Source organism: Hemiscyllium ocellatum, chromosome 34, assembly GCF_020745735.1.
Source record: "Hemiscyllium ocellatum isolate sHemOce1 chromosome 34, sHemOce1.pat.X.cur, whole genome shotgun sequence".
NCBI classification, from domain to species: Eukaryota; Metazoa; Chordata; class Chondrichthyes; order Orectolobiformes; family Hemiscylliidae; genus Hemiscyllium; species Hemiscyllium ocellatum.
The window spans coordinates 29,849,611-29,871,101 of record NC_083434.1 but is presented as its reverse complement, the minus strand read 5'-3'; the positions used below and the strand labels follow the sequence as shown (position 1 = coordinate 29,871,101).

The 21,491-nt window shown below is 40.9% G+C and overlaps 1 protein-coding gene across 3 annotated transcripts in view; it reads right to left on the bottom strand.

Moving 5' to 3' along the window:
- fhod3b (formin homology 2 domain containing 3b) overlaps positions 1-21,491 on the bottom strand; it is a 609,516-nt gene that overhangs the window by 135,398 nt on the left and 452,627 nt on the right. For all 3 annotated transcript variants that reach the window (XM_060850278.1, XM_060850279.1, XM_060850280.1), the window contains exon 11: positions 20,722-20,817. In XM_060850278.1, coding sequence (XP_060706261.1) covers positions 20,722-20,817 — 96 coding nt within the window. The remainder of the gene's footprint in view (positions 1-20,721; positions 20,818-21,491) is intronic.

The following is a 21,491-nucleotide window of genomic DNA, read 5'->3' as shown; positions in this document are numbered from 1 at the left end:
CTTTTCCAAATTTCCATGAGATGCAGCAAGACATTTTCAGATCAGGACAGCACAGTGGCTCGGTGGCCAGCACAGCTACTTCACAACGCTAGGGACCCATGTTCGATACCATCCTTGGGTGAATGTTACTGTAGAGTTTGCACATTTCCCCTGTGACTGCATGGAGCTCCAGTTTCTTTTCACAATCCAAAGATGTGCAGGCTAGGTGGATTGGCCAAGGGAAATGCAGGATTACAGGGATGGAGTTGGGTCTGACTGGGATGGTCTTTGGAGGGTTGGTGTTGACTCAATGGGCCAAATGGCCTGCTTCCACACTGTAGGGTTCTATGATCCAATGATACTTGGCTCTAAGTTTACATTCATTATCCAGCACAATACCTGCAAAGGTTATCTGGACAGTTTAAAGAAAACCCTCTTCTTTTTAATGCTGTATAGCAATTGGAAATTAACAACAACATTTGTGGGCGGCATGGTGGTTAGTACTGCTGCCTCACAGCGCCAGAGACCCGGGTTCAATTCCCGCCTCAGGCGACTGTCTGTGTGGAGTTTGCACATTCTCCCCGAGTCTGCGTGGGTTTCCTCTGGGTGCTCCGGTTTCCTCCCACAGTCCAAAAACGTGCAGGTTAGGTGAATTGGCCACGCTAAATTGCCTGTAGTGTTAGGTACAGGGGTAAATGTAGGGGAATGGGTCTGGGTGGCTGCGCTTTGGCGGGTCGGTGTGGACTTGTTGGGCCGAAGGGCCTGTTTCCACACTAAGTAATCTAATCTAAAAAAAAATTAAACCTGCGTTATCACAATTCAGAAACCTCACTTATTTAAGCAGATACCATCCCAGTCAGACCCAACTCCATCCCTGTAATCCTGCATTTCCCTTGGCCAATCCACATAGCCTGCACATCTTTGGATTGTGAAAAGAAACTGGAGCTCCATGCAGTCACAGGGGAAATGTGCAAACTCTACAGTAACATTCACCCAAGGATGGTATCGAACATGGGTCCCTAGCGTTGTGAAGTAGCTGTGCTGGCCACCGAGCCACTGTGCTGTCCTGATCTGAAAATGTAATGCTGCATCTCATGGAAATTTGGAAAAGGGGTTTCATTAAATGCTGAATGTTATTGTGAGATTCCCCCCTAATATAACCAAGCTCATACAAGCAATTATAATAATAGAGCTAATAAAGCACTACAGTCAATGCAAAGAGTGTACTGGAATTTCTCTTCAGTCCAAGCTGGCAACCCTTTCTCTAAGGGCTTATGAAAACCAAAAGCTAGCTCATGGCTAATAGGCAGCATGCATTCATTCTCTCTGGTAACAGAGTTGGAAGCTGTGTTTGAACCTATGTTCACAAAGGAAGTCTGAACAATCTCAATCCTACCCCAATGACCATAGTGTCTTTTTTAAATAGCTGTGAGGTTCCACAGGATGAGTTGTGCTGTTTTTGCATGCGTCTATCAGAGGTCATGTAGTATAAATCTTGCATAAAACCCAGAGTACAGCTTTTGGGGAAGACAGAGATTGGGGTGTTGTTTTTAAAAATAAGTCTGCCTGAAGTCTAGGGAGCAGTGTACAGTTTAGAAAGTTGGAATTAGAATTAGCTTTATTGGCACATACATTCACCGGAGTCCAGTGAAAAGTCTTCAAGTCACCATTTAGGGAACCACCTTAGATACAAAAGATACCTCAGTACAGATTCTGAAGTTCAAATTCTTGGGAAAAAAATTAGAAAAATAAAGGAACAAAAAAATCCAGCATTACCGACCTTTATGCCATCTTGGAAACAAATGTACAAAATCAGAAGAATAAATTTGACAAAGAAATAAAAAGCTCAGGATAACAGTCCTGCCAACCCAGTCCACAGCAGGCTTCATCTTGAGGGTCTCAAGGATGTATTGAGTAAAACGTCATGTCACACTTAAGCCTATTTTCTCTTTTTTAAAAACAATAAGATCTACTAGCACCATAGAGATGTACAGCATGTCTATGCCGATCAGATATCCCAACCTAATCTAGTTCCATTTGCCAGCGCTTGTCCCACATCCCTCTAAACCCTTCCTATTCATGTACCCATTCAAATGTCTTAATTGTTGCAATTGTGACAGCATCCATCACTTCACTCTGACAGCTCATTCCATAAACACACCACCCTCTGCGTGAAAACGTTGCCTGTTGGGTCACTGTTACGTTTTTCCGCTCTCACTCTAAACCTATGCCTTCTAGTTCTGGACTCCACCCCTCCCCCCAACCTCCCCGCCTCCCCCCCCCAGCCCAGGGAAAAGATCTTGTCTACTTACCCTATCCATGCTCCTCATAACGTTATAAACTTCTATAAAGGTCACTCTTCAGCCTCCAAGGCTCCAGGGAAAACAGCCCCAGCCTATTCAGCCTCTCCCTATAGCTCAAACCTTCAACCCTGGCAACATCCTTGTAAATCTTTCGGATTCTTTCAAGTTTCACAACATCCTTCTGATAGAAAGGAGACCAGAATTGCACACAATATTGCAGTAATGGCTGAACCAGTGTCCCGTACAGCCGCAACATGAGGAGGTGGCTTTTGTACCCGATATTGACAATGCACCAGTACTGGAGAAAATGCATTCAGTAACAGTGAGGGAAGTGAAAGCAGAAATTGTAGATGATTTGACCGTAGTTTTCCTGTCTTTTCTGGACACAGGGATAGTGAGAGAGATTTAAAATGGTACACCCTCATTCAATAAGCATGCAAAGATACACTGACCAACAACAGGCCAATCAACTTAATCTTGGTAATGGTGAAAAACTTTGAAAATTACAGGAACAAGAGTAGGCCATTTAGCCTCTCAAGCCCGTTCCACCATTCAGAGCGATCATGGTTGCTCTTTGGCCTAGGCTCCATGTGCTTGTCTTTGACCCTTATCCTTTAATACCTTTGCTTAAGAAAAATGTATCAACCTCAGATTTAACTGATCTAGCATCTACTGCTCTTTGTGGTGGACAGTTCCAGACGTCTACCATCCTTTGCGTATAGAGGTATTTCCTACCATTGGTCTTGAACAGCCTGGCTTTAGCTTTTAGACTATGGCCTCTGGTTCTAGGATTGCCAACCACTGGAAGTAGTTTCTCTTTATCTACCCTGTCTTTTCTTGTTAATATTTTGAAGGCTTCAAACAGTTAACTCTGTAATTTCTAAATTCTCAAGAAAACAGGCCTAATTTGTATGATCTCTCCTTAGAAGTGCACTCCTAAAAGCCCAGACACCAGTCGAGTAATGTTTGAACTCTCAGCAAGGCCAATATTTTCTTCTTAAGGTGTGATGTCCAGATCTGCTCACAGTACTCCAAGTGAAAGTTTCTGGAAATAATAATTTGAAAGAACTGAATAGACACTTGGGTAATAATATTGGTTCATTAAAGAAATCCAGCAGAGATTTTTTGAAGTCATATGATATTTAACTAAGTGATTTGGAGATTTTTTTTTGAGGAGGGTAATGACATTAATAGCATACATGGCCTTTAAAAGACAGTTGGTAAAGTGTCAGATAACTGACTTTTGAGCAAAGTTAAAGTTGGTAAGATAAAAGGGGCAGGAGCAACTTGGATATAGAATTTGCCGAGTGACAGCCGACAGAGAAAATGCATCATGTATGATTTTTGGGCTGGAGGCTTCCAGCAGAGTTTCTCAGGTGTTGAAATTGGGACCTCTTTTCTTCCCAATTGACAGAGACCTTGGTGTAGAGAGCACAATTTCAAAACTTGCTAATGTTAGCATTCGTTAGACAAAACTCCATTGTCTGCTCTGAATGCAGCATTATTACAAAGCAAACAGGGGAATTTCCCTGGCTTCATGACCAATATCTATACTTTAATTACTAAGATGGTAATTTGCTGTTTCAAAAGAGCTAGCTGTGTACAAATTTCAGAGCAGGGAAACGCTGCACACAATGTCTTCATTAGCTGCAAATTGCTTTGGTGACATCCTGAGAATTTGAACGGGTGCTGTATAAATGCAGGTCTTTATTTCCTGGTATGAGCCAAGGTGGCCCTAAGTGTTGCTGTCAGGAATCACTCTTGAAGCTATTCCCCCGTACCAGAATGCATCTGAGAAGGTGCCTCAGCATACCAGAAAAGAAAATGACATGTAAGCTTTCAAAAGTTTTTGTCCTTTGTTATTTTGATTTCCAAGTGTCAGGTTGACAGGCTGGGTACATTAGAAATTCAGGTTTGTGTTACTTTTGATTTTACCTCCATTTGAATTAAGCAGTGTTTCCATTTTATTTAAAACAAATAAAATTGCAGGATCTCAGTAAAAGTAATCCACTCCCAAAATTGCCCCCTCATTACATTATGTTCAATTTACAATGGAAGGACTGGTACATTACCCAGACACCAGCTCCATAGCCACATTTACATATTGGCTGCATATTAACTATCAACAGTATAATTAGCAGTTGACCCTTCCGTCTATAGCGCACATCACATGCACAGTATTTCCAAAATTCACAGGCAACATTGGCTCACATTTGGGGGACACCTACTTATTAATGAGGCAATTGGTTCATAGCAGGAAGTCAGAAAATTATCTCTACAAATTAAGAAATATCAAATTCTGTTATCATAGAGCACTATGCTGGCTACTAAAGACCCAGGACATTATATTACAATGGCATTCAGAATACTGTTACTCAGCACTCAGGATTGCATCCATCTCTGAATATTTGATATACAGAAGTTTTGGTTCACTTGCAACACATTTGACAGACTAATATCTCATCTACCAGCGTTCAAGGTCTATCTAGCAGTAAAAATGGATATTTGTTGAGGTACGGTAGCTTGGGAACTGCATCTCAGCATGAGTTGCACAGTCGAGGAGAGAAGAGAATTATCTGGTGTGTATATAATTTAAGAAAAATTTTTCATTCTCAACATTCATCATAAAAGAACATTACTGCAAAAGTACATAATTCTGAATGCCAAATTCCTCGTTTGCAGCTAGCCAGCAGCACAAGGGACATTTGCTCACGATGGACGACATTCAAGTATCTGCACAGGCTATGAAATCTGACACACACTCCATTATTTTTGGTCAGTGCCAAAGTGCCATGGAGACAGGTCATAATTAGAAGCACATTGTCCAGATCTAGTTATCAAATCTCATCGTGGGGGAGACTTTCTGGCCTTAATAATCCAGACGCCACAGGACAGACATAACCAAAGCAGCAGCCAATCCAAAATACGCTACAAGAAAATAGATGGCAAGACCGTGCTGTAATAGATCATCTCCCAACATTATGAAGAATTTGAGTCAGAATCTCAGCACATGTTCATTAAGGATTCACTCATTTTTCCAACAAGCCGAGCAGCTATGACTGACAGTTAAGATCCAGCCTTCTGATTTCAAAATGAATAGCTTCTACTGGTGAACTGGAATAGGCAAATCAATAATGTCTGTATAATATAAATTGTCTCATATGCAAATACAAGGTAGGGTTGTCAGAGTCATACAGCACTGACACAGAACCTTTACTCTATCTATGTATATTCAAATAGCAGACTACCACTTGTGCATGCAGCACACAGATGTACTGGGTCCAGTCATGTATGTACAAACGCATAGGTCTGCCACTTGTGCATGTAATCTGTTATAGACCAGGCCAGACCCCCTCAAAACATTTCAAGAACGTAGCCCAGACCCAAACTTTGCTAGTTGTTTTAAGCAGGTGTAAAGTGGATATTCCAGGAGGGATGCAGCTGGCCCAACCATTTAGTTTTAAACGAAACAGAATTTATTTGCAAGATTATTGAATGAAACAAACAAAACAGAAAAAAAATATAGAATAACTGAACCTATCTGAAAACCCAAACAGGTCATCCCAACTTAATGATGCTGTTCCCAATACGTGCGACAATCCTCAAACACCCCTTGTCACAAAAAGTAAAAATCAAAAAGTAAAGATCGTACACGAGCTATGGCAGAGCGATTCAGCATGGAGCACCTTCTTTCATGTTTCTTGGACCTGCAGCCTCAAAACTGTCTGACGAGCAGCTCTGAACCCAACCCAACCCAAACCAGAGAAAAGCTGAGCTGGGAGAACTGACCACTTTCCTTTCATTGTACAAGTTTTTTTTAAAACTTGAAAGTGCTCTTAAGTAGTTAAACCCAAACTTTTTGAATCGCTGCTGTTACAACCTCTGAAAGAAAAAGAAAGCTAAGGACAGCATAACCTTGTTAATCCTCGCAAATCACAAGGCAAGTCAATTCAGGAATGCACGCATGCAAGTGGCTAATTTCACACGTCCACACATCACTTTTCAAAACAGGTGAGTTGGGTCAACATTTTTGTCACTGTGTGACTTGATTTCTACAATCAAAAAGTGTCCAAAAAACAGATGGATTGATAGAGACTTAAGGTGGATGTTTTACAGTCGCCTCTGTATGCGTGTTTTCTCTTACAAGAAAAACTAATCAGCAAAGCCAAGGAAAACACAAATGGCCTCACAAGGGAAAACAAATTAGATGAACATAATATTTCATGAGGCTCTCTATGCTACTTGCTTTATATTTTTCATTCAGAAATGAATTTTGCCGTCTTTGTTGTAAATGAGGGAGCATTAATTGAACAGTCAACCACAGGATTTTATTAGTGATGATATACTTGCGAAATGTAATTTTGGTTGGCACAGTTCAAAGGTTGTCAAAGAAGTAATCTGCTGTGACCAGCAGGGTGCAGTAATTATGTTCAGAGGATTGTGGCAAAAATCTACAGCACATATCAACGTGTCAGCACCATCCTGTCCCAGGACTGTGCTGGAGGGGATATTTGCGCTCCTCCAATCTCCCCCCCCCCCCCCCACCAAACATCTGAAAAAAGGACAGCTGTACAGAGGTGGTCTCCCTACAGCAGTCTGGGCAGTGAGTAGTCCTGACAGGCTATAACGCCCTGCTCACTGACCACACCATGGAGGTGGTCCGCCTAATGACGATGACCCAGTTGCTAAAAAATCCCCTGATGAAGGGCTTATGCCTAAAACATTGATTGTCCTGCTCTTTGGATGCTGCCTGACCTGCTGTGCTTTTCCAGCACCACCCTTTTCGACTCTGGATTCTTAAGTTCAAGTAGTTTATAACCCATGTCCCAATTTGAAACAAAGTCTTAGTCCAAAGTTTGTACCTTCCATTCCATCACCTGGCAACCTATCCTTGTACAACAAGAGCCATCTATAACGGCATTGCTACCAGCCTGACAACAAAATCCCAGACAACCCCATGCCAGTAACTTACTTACAAATAAACAATTAAAGTGCGAACTTGTTTTGGAATATAGGAAACAACAGTTAATTTGCTGACTGACATATCCCACAGATAGCAAAGTAAAAATGACCAGATCATCTGTATTGATATGGTGGTTGTGGCATAAAGGTTGACCAAGATACTTGGAAAGAATGGGCAGCATAGTGGGCGGCACGGTGGCACAGTGGTTAGCACTGCTGCCTCACAGCGCCTGAAGACCCGGGTTCAATTCCCGACTCAGGCGACTGACTGTGTGGAGTTTGCACGTTCTCCCCGTGTCTGCGTGGGTTTCCTCCGGGTGCTCCGGTTTCCTCCCACAGTCCAAAGATGTGCGGGTCAGGTGAATTGGCCATGCTAAAATTGCCCGTAGTGTTAGGTAAGGGGTAATGTAGGGGTCTGGGTGGGTTTCGCTTCGGCGGGTCGGTGTGGACTTGTTGGGCCGAAGGGTCTGTTTCCACACTGTAAGTCTAATCTAATCTAATAGTGGTTCAGTGGTTAGCACTGCTGCCTCTCAAATCTGGGACCCAGGGTCGATTCCAGCTTCGGGCGATTGCTTAACATAGGATGATCGTTTGAGGACTCGGTCTCTATTCGATGGAGTTTAGAAGGATGAGGGGGATATAATTGAAACTTACTGAATACTGAAAGGCCTGTACAGAATGGATGTTGGGAAGATGTTCCCATTGACAGGAGAGACTAGGACCTGAGGGCACAGCCTTAGTGTAAACAGAAGACGTTTTAGAAGAGATAAGGAGAAACATCTTCAGCCAGAGAGTGGTGAATCTATGGAATTCACTGCCATAGAAGGCTGTGAAGGCCAAGTCAGTGAGCATATTTAAGACGGAGATAGTTAGGTTCTTGAGTGTTAAAGGAATTAAGGGTTATGGGGAAAAAGCAGGAGAAAACGGGAGAATGGGGTTGAGAAACTTATCAGCCATGATTGAATGGTAGAGCAGATTTGTTGGGCTGAATGGCCACATTTCTGCTCCTCTGTCTTACAGCTTTAGACTGTCTGTGAGGAGTTGCATGTAATCCTCATGTCAATGTGGGTTTCCTGTGGATGCTCTGGTTTCCTCCCACAGTCCAAAGATGTGCAGATTAGATGGAATGGCCATGGTAAATTGCCTACGGTATATTGAGATGTGTAGGTCAGATCGATTAGCCATGGGGTGTGCAGCATTACAGGAGTAGGTCTTCAGAGGGTCAGTGTGGACTTGAAGGGCTGAATAGCCTGCTTCCATGCTGTTGGGATTCGATGATTCAGTGATTGTCTTATCCATCTGAGGGAGCAGGCAGCATCTTCACTTAACGTTTCATCTGAGACACTGCACTCTCTCCGTACTCCACTAGATTGCTGAAGCTTTAGCATGGAATGTGGACCCACTGATTCCAGAGGTGAGCGCGCTACCAACTCAGCTGTGGGCTGAGATGCCTGAAGTAAACCAATAGAACATAATGAGGATGGCCTATCACAAGCTTGGATTCCCCTGGAAGAGCCCCACTGTATCGATATAATGATTCAATTATACATTTTAAATATTAAAGTATGTTCTAAAATATTTTTGTACTCTATATCTGTATCTCCTCAAGCAAACAGACACTTCTTGTTTTAGCAGTGACCCCACTTGACTCCAAGTAAATATGGTAGCTTCACGTAACTATACGACAGATTTATAACTGCCCAGCTTAAAGAGGGAGGCTTTATTCAGCAAGGATCTCACACGCCAACATCCTTAATATCAAAAATAAGTATGCTGCAGCTGTCCCATCATTTTCCAAGTAGAATATTTAAACCTTCTCTATTACTGTATGGAGTCAGGGCTGAGAAGCTTGGATTTATGGGAACTCCCTGGATTTTATCCAATCTGGATATTTGGAAGACCTGGAAAGGAGGTGAAACTGACATTTTCTGACATCATTCACCTCAAACAGATCCAAAGAAGATTTGGAGTGTTTCATTCAACCTTAAGTCGTAAAACAGATCTTTCACTCTGACACAGCGTGATCCACAGGATGGGAGAGATTAAAGATAAAAGGTGGAGTAAGGGATACAGAAAAGCAGAATAAAGGGAGAGAGAAGGCAGGGGATAAACCAGAATGATTGGGAGAAAATGTGAAAAGCAATTGCAAATTATATATGCAATGACACTGCCTCTTAATTAGATGCACAAATTAAGGTTCTTAAAAGTAACATTAGAATTGTTGCAGAGATCATTTAAATCTATAAATGGCAGATAAGTTGTTTTAAGTAATAAAGGTTAGGATTGTTTCATACTTGATCTGTGAGCATCATTAGAACGTGATCATTTGAGATGCTGTGGGGAAGGTTGCCATTCCAGATCTATACTCCATTTCTTCTCCATAGCCCATGGATGGGGTGCAGAGGTTCACTGAACTAATTTCTAAGACAAAGGAGTGTCCTCTCAGGGAAAAAAAAGATTATTAACACCAAGTCTGCAGTTCCTCAGACAGAAGAATGAACAATAACCTCACAAACATGTAAAATTCCTCATGGGTTCCAACAAGGTGACAGTAGGACTGCATTGTCTCAGGTCGGGGAGTCTAGAACCAGGTGATTCAGAATAAAAGGACGGATGTTTAGGGCTGAACAAAGGGAAATTATTATTAATCAGAAGAATTTTATTTTTTGCAATTCTCTACTGCAGATATTCAATAATGGAGTATGCTCAAGTCAAAGACTGATGCGTTTAGAATCCAAGAGCATCAAACTCTATGGGGACTTGTAGAAGATCTCAGTCTTCCCATTCCAACTCTCATTCCTATTCATGTGTTTACTCCCACCTAGTAAACGCAACTGCTCAGTCTTAAGAGTTCAATATGCAAGCTGTTTTTTCCTAAAATATAGAAAGCCTAAATGCTTTCTGATAATGTGCTCCAAACTGGGGAGTAAATTTGACAGAAACCAGTGAGCAAAGCGATCAGCAGTGGGATCTATTACATATGTACTCAAGTGAAACAGCAAATCTGAATTTTTTTTTATTTTAGGATAAAATAGCGCCAGAAATTTCAGCTGATCTGAATGTGATTAATGTGACCCCTAGTATACAGATAATGGTTAGATTCACTTTAGAACTGGATGCTTTTGAAGAAAAAACAAACTGCAATCTTGATCTATTTTATTGCAGTACAGAAATTCTTCAGATTAAAAAAAATGTTTGAAAGACATCCCCAGCAGTTCGGATCAATTATCCAAAACCCAAATTGCTGTTTTAAAGACGTATTTTTCCAATATTTAAGTTTAAAAAAGTTAAAAGCTTTTTAGAAAGCAAAACAGGACAAGATGTACTACACTTACTGATAAGATTCCACTTATTTGCATTATTTTATTTGTTCTTACGTTTTGTATTTATTATTCAGTGCATGGTTACCGCTATCAGAGCTCCCTGCCTGTCAGGGAATCTGAGGCATTCACTGAGCCAATCAGACCAAAAATATCTTCAAAGTTCTGCTGTGCTGATTCCAGACAAAATCACCAAATTTATATCAAAATTTAGCTAGCTAGAGTCCAGTAACCTTTTGTTCAAAGTATACAAAGTTTGAAATTCCAAGTGGTTAGCAAATGAATAAACCTCACTAGACAAAATTAGGAAAGTAAAATGATCTACAGTAGACCTACAATTTATAGTCCAACATTCAGAATTAAGACAAGGTAAAGAAAATTTAGAAGAAAGTATGGTCTGACACCTTATGGAGTTCATCAAATAGCAGATGCAAAAGGACAAAGTCCAAGTATTTAGAAGTAGAATTATACAGCAAGGAAACAGACCATTCAGTCCAACTCGTCCACATTGACCAGGTATCCTAAATAAGTCTAGTCCCATTTGCCAGCACTTGGCCCATTTCCCTCTAAACCCTTCCTATTCATATACTAAGCCAGATGTCTTTGGACTTGTTTCCACACTAAGTAATCTAATCTAAATAGAAATCTAATCTAAAAAAAAGTTGTAATTGTACCAGCCTCCACTACTTCCTCCGTCAGCTCGTTGCACATACGCATCACCCTCTGTGTGAAAAAGCTGTTCCTCAGATGACTTTTAAGTCTTTCCTCTATCACATTAAACCTTGTTATCTCGCTTTGGAATCTGCTACCCTGGGGAAAAACACTGAGTATTCACTCTATTTATGCCCTTCATGATTTTATAAATCTCAATAAAGGTCATCTCTCAGCTTCTGACACTGTAGGAAAAATAGTCCCAGCCTATTCAATCTCTGAGTCTCGCTCAAAACCTGGCAACAATCTTGCAAATCTTTTCAGAAGTTTTTCAAGTTCCAAAACACCCTTTGTCTAGCAGGGAGCCCAGAATTGCATGCAATATTCCATAAGTAGCCTAGCCAATGCTCTGTACTGCTGCAAGATGACCTCCCAATTCATATACTCAATGCACTGAACAATAAAGGCTTGCATACCAAGTGCCTTCTTCACTATCCTGTCTGCCTGGGGCTCTCCCTTCAAGGAACTATGAACCTGCATTACAAGGTCTCTTTGTTTACTGACATTCCCCAGGACCTTACCATTGACAGTTTAAATCCTGCTCTGATCTGCCTTTCCAAAATGCAGCACCTCACGTTAATCTAAATTAAACTCCATCTGCTGCTCCTCAGTCCATTGGTCAATCGGATTTCGGTCCCTTTGTAATCTTGAGGCTATCTTCTTCGCTGACCACTCTATCTCCAATTTTGATGCCATCTGCAAACATACTAACCATACTTCATACGTCCCCATCCAAATCATTGATATAAAATGGCAAAAAGCAGTGGACGCAGCACCAATCCTTGTGGCATACCACTGGTCACAGGTATCCAGTCTGCAAAGCAACCCTTCACCACCACCCTCTGTCTTCTGCCTGGAAGTCAATCCTCAAGATTTCTCATCAATCTATCCAGATGATACTGTTAATGAGACTCACCAAATCTCATTAAACATTGCCACATTCACAGGGAAATCCAATTCTTCACTTGCAACAATCAAGTCACAGAACTCTCTCAAAAGTATTCCACCTTCCAGTCAAGGCCGAGAAGGGCAGATTTTTAATGAGTAAGGAAGTCAAGTGTCATGGGGAAGAAAGGCAGGAAAGTGGAGTTGAGGATTATTAGGTAAAAACAAGGACTGCAAATGCTGGAAATCAGAGTCTAGATTAGCGTGGTGTCGGAAAAGCACAGCAGGTCAGACAGCATCCGAGGAGTAGAAACATCGATTTTCCTGCTCCTCCAATGCTGCCTGACCTGCTGTGCTTTTCTAGCACCACCTCTAATCTAGACTCTTGAGGATTATTAGATTAGGCCTGAACTCATGAAATGGAGGAGTGGATTCAATGGGCTGAACAACATACTTTTGTTCCCATATATTTTTGGCTCTTCTCTCCATTTTGGATGGGACAATCCAAGGCAGTAGGAATGTTTGACCACTTCAGGGATGCTTAAAGTGGATCTCTAAAATGGATTTCTGCCATTCAGTTCCAAGTAGAGCAGCTGCAGCAATGGACAGTAAACCAAAAACGAATTCTTCATTCTATTTCAAGCTATTTACTTTTCCAGTTACTGTATACAAAGACACCACAGATTCAGAAGGCTCCAGTGTTATAACAGTGACCGCAAAATGCGTCCATGCTGGGGTCTGCAGGCTTTTGCATTTTACTGTGATCAGGTCAATCTGATCGGACCTCACCTATCCCTTCTCTTTCAATATCATTTGCCATTTGATTCTGAACTTATGCTTGCTATCCCATCTCATTTTCCATCATAACTTGCCCTTCCCTGGGCCACCATGGACAGGCAGGTGGCTGGAAGAACACAGCAAGCCAGGCAGCATCAGGAGGTAGAGAATTCTACCTTTTGGGCATAACCCTTTTTCAGGACTGGGGTTGGGTATTAGGGGAGCTGCAGATAAAGGAGATGGCGGGGAGCAGGGTGGTGAAGTGGGATAGGTGAAGTCAGGTAGAGGGCATCTGCAGTTTTTTTGTTCTTTTCCCTAGACCACTGGCACTCATCTCAAACACATTTCTGATATTAACTGCAAGTCAGAACTGCTTCAACCAGAACCTTTAGAAAGCACTGATTATTGTCTTTGGTTTGGCTTTTCTCAAGGTTCATTGGTTATTTTTACATCAACTTCTATTCCCTAGTGATTGGAGCACAACTACAACATTCTACTGCAAAATATTGGGAATGTATCGCACTGCTTATTTTGTCTGCTGTTTTCCCTTTTCACAATTTGTCAATATTTCTTCAGAATTCCAAAATAATAAGAGTCTTAACCTAATTATCAAACTTTGGGAACTAAACTTTGCCGAACCACATCAATGCAACTTACTGATTTATTTTGGCAATCATGCCATGTTTTTAAAGGAACTTAAAACTTTCCCTGTCTTCAGAGAGATTTCCACTCCGTCACAATGTAGTATATGAATTCAAACTGTGCGACAAATCAAAACACCTTGATGCTGCTCAATTCAAATAATTGACTGCTCCCCCATTCCATCGCCCCTCCACACATAAATACTACTGAAGAATTAATGCTCAGTTATAACATTTACAGTCCGATATTCACAGCATGGAAACAGGTCCTTTGGTCCAACTCATCCATGCCAACCAGATATCCTAAATTAATCTCATCCCATTTGCCAGCATTTGGTCCACATCCCTCTAAACCCTTCCTATTCATATACCCATTCAGATGTCTTTCAAATGTTGAAATTGTACCAGCCTCCATCACTTCATCTGGCAGTTCGTTTCATAAACGCACCACCCCAACTTGAAAAGTTTCCTTAGGTTCCTTTTAAATCTTCCCCTTTTCACCTTAAACCTGTACTCCCTAGTTTTGTACTCCCCTATTCTGGGAAAAAAAACCTTGGCTATTCGCCCTATCCATGCTCCTCATGATTTTATAACCCTCCATAAATGTCAATCCTTTACCCTCCAATGCACCAGGGTAAACAGCCCAGCCTAAACAGACTTTCCCACTAGCTCAAACCTTCTAACCCTGACAATGTCCTTGCAAATTTTTCCGAACTCTTTCAAGTTTAACATCTTTCCTAAAGCAGTGAGACCAGAATTGAATGCATTTATGCAAGACTGGCCTAACTAAAGTCCTGTACAGCCTCAACATGACATCCAAACTCCTATACTCAATGCATTGACCAATAAAGGCAAGCATAACAAATGTCTTCTTCACTATCATATCCACCTGTGTCGCCACTTTCAAGGAACTATAAACCTGCACTCAATGGTCTCTCTGTTCGGCAACATTCCCCAGGACCTTACCATTAAGTGTATAAGTCCTGCCATGATTAGCCTTACCAAAATACAGTACCTCATTTATCCAAATTAAATTCTGTCAATCCTCGGCCCATTGGCCTATCTGATCAAGTTCCTGTTGCCTTCTGAGATAACCTTCACTGTCCACTACACGACCAATTTAGGTGTTATCTGCAAAATTACTAACCCATTCTGTATATATTCACATCCAAGTCATTTATATAAATAACAATAAGCAGTTGACCCAGCACTGATCCTTGCGGCACACCAGTGGTCACAGGCCTACAGTCCAAAAAGCCATCCTCCACCACCACCCTCTGTTTCCTACCTTCAAGTGAATTTTGTATATAAAATTGCGAGCTCATTACCAGGCAGCAAGTTTAGGTCGTTACCAGGCAGCAAGTCATTACATTTGCACTATGGGATGACATGGATGTTTGCTTAACAATGTGCTCTGCACTATTTTAGCATAGTAAATTAATTTGAAAAGTTGATCTGAAATTAAATAACTTATCACATACCAATATTGTAATTTCAGTGTCCAACCTCTTGGTAATTTAAACAAAAGGGGAAAATTGCGCTTAATTGATACTTGTATCTTTCAGGTATTCTCATGTCTGACCGAATTTTCAAATTTATATTAAATCTCATTTGAATCCTTTAAATAAAGAATACAAGAGATTTCCATCAAAAAAAACATGTATAAATGCCAGTTTTTTTGCAAAAAATTAGTTTTGTAAACATTGACCTTCCCACACAAAACACAGGAGTCACTGCTACATTTCTTTTGAACAAACAACAATTATATCTTACCCTTGCTGAATTTCATCCAGCAACCAGCAAGCTCACGATTGTTACTCTAGCTTATAGGACAGTTGCACCCTCTCTCCAAACTCACCCAAGTAGCAGCGTTTAAATATTCTTGGGTTTGTTTGACTTGGTGCAGCAGAGAGAGAGCAAAAGAGAGAGAGAGAGAAATCACATCCTGTGTTTCTTGTAGCACTAACACCACTCTCAGTTCTGTAAGTTAAAAGTTCCCAGCTGATGCTATAGCCCTGCCCCCAATCATCTGTTCCTGCCATCACTTTATTGACAAGAGAGGGGGAGAAACAGAGTGATGCTACACTCTAAAGATTGTGGTTAAAAGCAAAATGCAGCCTAAATTTACAACCATTACTTCAAACTTGATGACAGGCATGACTGAAAAGTCAAGTCATCCGATCATGCCAGTGTGTTAATTACTAGCTCGGCATTCAATATGCAGTTATAGCAACCAAATTTATGAGGATGACTGTCATTTCAAATATTCTTACAAACCTAACAAGTGATTGAGATGACATAAATGTAGGTTACTAAACACTGTATCCCTCTTGAGGTGCATTTATGACCATGCTTGGGTATTGAGAAAGAAAGTACATATTGTCCTTGAGTAGCTTGATCAAGGTTGCAGAAGAGGTTCATTTTAGAATCTGATGTATTTATAGGGCATTTTAAACACAGATGTTAAACTGCACTCAAGTTATGTACCACTTGACAGCACAGAGCACTGCAAAGATGTTAAGTTGAAGATGGCTGTGAATCTGTCCTTCTGCATTACACTGGTATGTTGATCTAGATTTTTGTTTCCAAGTTCGTAGGAAGAGGGGGGTAAATCTGAATCACAACTTTACTCCGAGTCAAATGCATTACCAGCTGAGCCACAGCTGACATGGCAAAGGATTAGAGAGTCTGCCATAGTTAGTAAATGGTGGAGTGGACACAATGGGCTGAATGGCCTTACTTCCACTCCTATGTCTTTTGGTCTTATAGTTAGGAGTGCGAGTATTGATCATGATCAGACTAGAAATGAAAGATGTTTGGAACTTAGACTTGACATACGTGGTTATAAGTGCAATATTGTGCAGCTGAAGGGATACTTCAAATATCAATTATTCAAACTTAGCAGTCAGTGGACAGTGTTTTAACAGTTTGAATCCTCAAGAGTCTGGAGACTAGATTTATCAGACCTTACATTTACTCTCTAAAGTAATATCCATAATGGAGAACGTGGGAGTGTTGAATTTAATCTGGATCTTTTGGCAGTTTTGTTAAAAATGCTGTATTAAATTCTAATAAGACAAACAAATCACGGAAATATTTTTGATTCTATAAATAATTATACTGTCTTTTGTACTAAATTTTGATGAAAGCAAAGATGATTTTCCTCAGCCTTGGTGGTCCATTGTAGACAGGTGGTCCCTTAGTGCAGCAACATGGTGTTATGCTGAAGCATATATAAAGCAAATAGCTAATATCCGGCAATTAGAGCAATCAAAGGACCCAGACCATCAATATTTGGATAAGCAGCATTTCACTGAAAAGAAACCGCTTTATCCAAGCATTCTGTTTGATCTTGCTGTAAAACCTTCTGCCTCAAGATTTATGCTTTCATACTGTACAAACTACCATTGAAAATGGGCTTTTTATTCTGTTTCAAGCACTCAATAATATTTAATTTTTAACAGTTTAATTCACGAGTAGGACTTTTTAATGCTAGCTGCTCAGATTTCTCAAATCAAATGCATTTAGGGGATTCGTGCTTAATCTAGTTATTCTAACTTCTCTGTTGAATGGAACAAGTCAAAATTCAACCTCACATTTTCAAGCCATCTTTGTGACAACTGTACAACCTAACAGGCTGCTCCCTTGCCTCTCATCTTCATGCAACACCAGTGAGCATTTTTGGTTCAACATGGTTAAGGCAATCGAGAACACACAATCAAAACCTCACTGAGGCATACAGAGTCATGGAAATATACAACTTTCCCATTCTTCCCACCATTGAGAGTAGAAGACCATCAACAACTAGACATTGTTCATTCTGCTGGTCCTTCCCAGCTTGTAAGACTTACCATTGTCTTGCCTTTGTCAAGGAGTGTGCCTCATCAACAATTTGCCCACAGGCAATTAACCATAACCTTGACTAACTTCGGGAAAGTGAGGATTACCTGCCCACATTTTAAAGGGAAAGGATTAACATTTCAGTTCTGAGGCGCAGGGATGCCCAGGTCTCATTCATAGCAGTTTATTCTCTCAGTATATTGCTGATCATGTCATCCATAAATGTTCATCATTTGATGTCAACGACAAGGAAGATTTGCCAATTTATTTCCAAATAATTCAAAGTTCACCGCAAAATCTAAATTAAGCAATTCTGTGCTCTCAGCAGTAGCCTAGAAACAGCCACAAGGCAACGTTCCATCTACATCAACCACTGCAGATTCCACCTCTGTCCATACACAGTAACCTCAGCCAGTGCAGGAACAATGACAGTTTCTCCTTCTCAACTTTGCCTGATGCATGGTGATGCTTTGGTTAAACTCACTGCCAGTCTGCGAGAGGCAGCAACCCTATGGACCTCAGACTAGCAGACTTTGCTCTTCCACCAAGTTCTGAGTTCCAACCGTGTCACAAATGGCAAACACTCAGACAAGTGAAAGTCAGCAAATCTAAATATCTGCCATTCCATGCACTCAATGGTTGTATACGTTTTGGGGAAGTGCTGGAGCATTTATCCATTTTAACCAGAGCCAGCGGCTACAGCATATGGAAGACAATAAACAAACTAATTTACTCTTATACTAAATCTTATTCCAAATTATTAATTAATAGATTTGCTTTAATATACAGACACTGGTTTCAGTATGCTTCTGTTAGCTTGAGGGTGAGAGATTCAAATTACTGGCCAATTCAAATGGTTGTGTGCCAAACAATGGCTGGATTAGCAGGAGGAGGTCACATGTAAGAAATCGTGTGTCATGCATTTCGCTTACAGTGATGGCACATAGATAGCAAAATAATTATATCAAACTATTCATTCAAGGATGTGACCATCACACTCAACCTGTAAGGGAATCCAGTGTTATGGAGAAAAGGCAGCAAGTGGAATTATCAGATCAGTCACAATCTCATTGAATGGTACAACTGACTTGATGGGCTGAATGGTCAACTTTTGCTCCTATGCCTTATAATCTTGTCTGCACTCAGAGGTATTAGTTTAGGGAGGATTGTAGACCATGAGAGTGAGATCTTCCATGCTTCAGAAGCGCTGGGTGCCTCTTGCATGTCTCCACACAGGCAGATCTTGGTTTAACATGATGTGGAGCAGCTGGTGTGGGACTGGGGTGGTGGACAAAGTTAAAAATCACAACACCAGGTTATAGACCAACAGGTTTATTTAGAAGTACTAGCTTTCAGAGCGCTGCTCCTTCATCAGCAATCTGATCAGCTACCTAATCAGATAAAGAAGGAGCAGTGCTCTGACAGCTAATGCTTTCAAATAAATCTGTTGGGCTGTAACCTGGTGTTCTGAGATTTTGAACTTAGTTTAACATTACATAGAAAGGATTGCACCTCTAATAATACAGCATCCTATCAACAAAGCTTACCATCTTCATTATTGTTCATACAGAACACACCACATGGGAATTCAGTTCTGTTACCTAGCTTATTTAAAAGAAAACATACAAGCAATGACAAAGGAAAACTTTGCACAGCAACCTAGCTTCAAGTAAAATGGTGCATGAATATTAATTCAGTTTAATTTCAATATTCAATGAGGGAGAACAGAATCTCCACTATACTGTAAAGATTGGGTTTAATGAATGCACGGATAAGCGTTTGAATTGAATTTATTGTCGTGTGTGCCGAAGCACAGCGAAAAGCTTCGTCTTGTGAGCAATACAGGCAGATCACAGTTAAATAGCACGGATATGTAAATAGTAGGTAAACAGTGGCAAAAACAACAAAAAAAAACAAGTACAGGTGAATGCCTAGATTTGGGAGTCCATTCAGTTTTCTAACAACAATAGGGTAGAAACGGTTTCAAAACTGGCTGGTGCACGTGTTCAGGCTTCTGTACCTTCTCCTCGATTGTAGAGGTTGTAAAAAAAAGCATTGCCAGGGTGGGATGGGTCTTTGAGAATGCTGGCTGATTTTCCTTGACAGCTGGCATGGTGGATTGATTCTCTAGATGGGAGGTTGGCCTTTGTGATTGTCCGGGTCAAGTTCAGGTATTCAGACAGAGATGCAACTGTGAACACAGTGGCCATGCAATAGTGTTCTGCTTGAAGGGTGGAATGTGTAGCCTTGCTACGATGTACGGATCCTCAATAAGCATTGATTCTAAGTAATGGAGAAGTCCACCTGATTTTATAAGAACCAAGAAAACCAGTTCAAAACACATAACAGGTCCTGTAAAAATTTCTTATGGACAGCACCAATGTGTTCAGGAGCCAAATGGCCTGCATCTGAGGGAATGTAGCCAGTTTTCTGAAGTCATCCAACAGTAATACGCACACAAGAGTGACCAAACTATTCACTCTATGGTTATCTCAAAATCATCAAGTCAGCTCCATTATCACCTCACCAGCTCACCAAACAGCATTCCTGCCTGCTTCAGTGATCTCTGCACCCTTAAAAAAAATCGCCAAGTCCACAGTGGAGCTTTAACACACGAGAATGGGCCAAATTGATAACCTGAAGGGAAATCTCATGCAAGGTGTCGAAGAGGCTGTTGTTTCGATGAGTGCAAGTGTTGTGATCAAAACTGAAATAAACTGATGTCTCTTGGATAAAGGAGTGAAAAATTAGGTAAAGGAAAGACTATGGAAAAGAAGAAATGGGATAAGGAAGGTTTCAAAGGGGGTTTTTGCTACTGCACATTGACATGCTGTGACCATCATGATTCCTGATGAAGGGCTCTGGCCCGAAACGTCGAATTTCCTGTTCCTTGGATGCTGCCTGACCTGCTGTGCTTTAACCAGCAACACATTTTCAGCTGTGACCATTATAACTCAGTGTTTGGATAATGACCTCTGCTTATAGCTTTTGTGAATGCATCCTTCCATATTAAGATGTCAAAATAAAAGTGCCACAATTTTTACAAAGATAACTAACTTGGGCAAAACAACATTTTTGTCTCAACAATTTGAGAGCCTGACTGCGCTTTCAAGAGTGTAAAGTGGGCTCACAAAGAACAGATGTTACAAACAAATAAAAATCCATACTAATTTACAGACGCAGCACGTCCAGCAAGGAAAGCTTTTCACAAGAGCGTCCCCATCCCCAGAGAGGTGAAGCACAAGGAGCAGAAGAGTGACCCAAGCTGCAGTCATGCAATTTAATGCAGCCCCTTGTACTTACGCATTGCATTCTGAGAGATTTGCCTCAAATACATCATCAGACTGGGTTGGTTCATTGGCATGGCAGATCACGTAGTGCAGCTGAGGCTGGTCTTTGCTGAACAGAGTAAATTTGACGTCAAAAAACAGGAATGAAGGTGATGAGATTAAAACTGGACTACTGCATTCAGAGAGACATGAGAAGGTATTGGCTCAAACCTGCACCGTGCAGCAGACAACCGAGTATTGGGATTCTGCGTTTTAGTGAATAAGGGTAAGGCCCTTATTTTGCTTCTGTTCAAGGATTTAGGTTCAGGTGCAAATTAACATCAGGCAAGAACATTGACTTGAATAAGTAAACTTCAAATTCAATTATCAAGGAATCTAAATAAGAACTTACTTTTATTTATGACAGCCATGGTATACATTTCAAATCTTGGATACAGAAATCTTGGTTATTGCACACTATGAAACACAACAGACCTGATTTTGCACAAATGTTGTGCACAAAACAAGTTGCAACTGGTCCAAGCCCAATTCTGACCTTACTATGGGCATGAAGTTGGACATATGGTTGGGACAGGCATCATTATATTTGTGAAGTGAAGTGAATTGAATTGAATATCTGCTTCTTGACGGTCACCCATGTCTCAAAACTACTGACTCAGGAGAGTGCAAACGGCACATCCCTGAAGCGCTGTTTTGATTATAATTTATTAGTTTACTCTGATCTTCAGTGTTGTGATTCAAGTTGACTTGTCAGAGAAACTGGAACTTTAAGTATTATCAGCA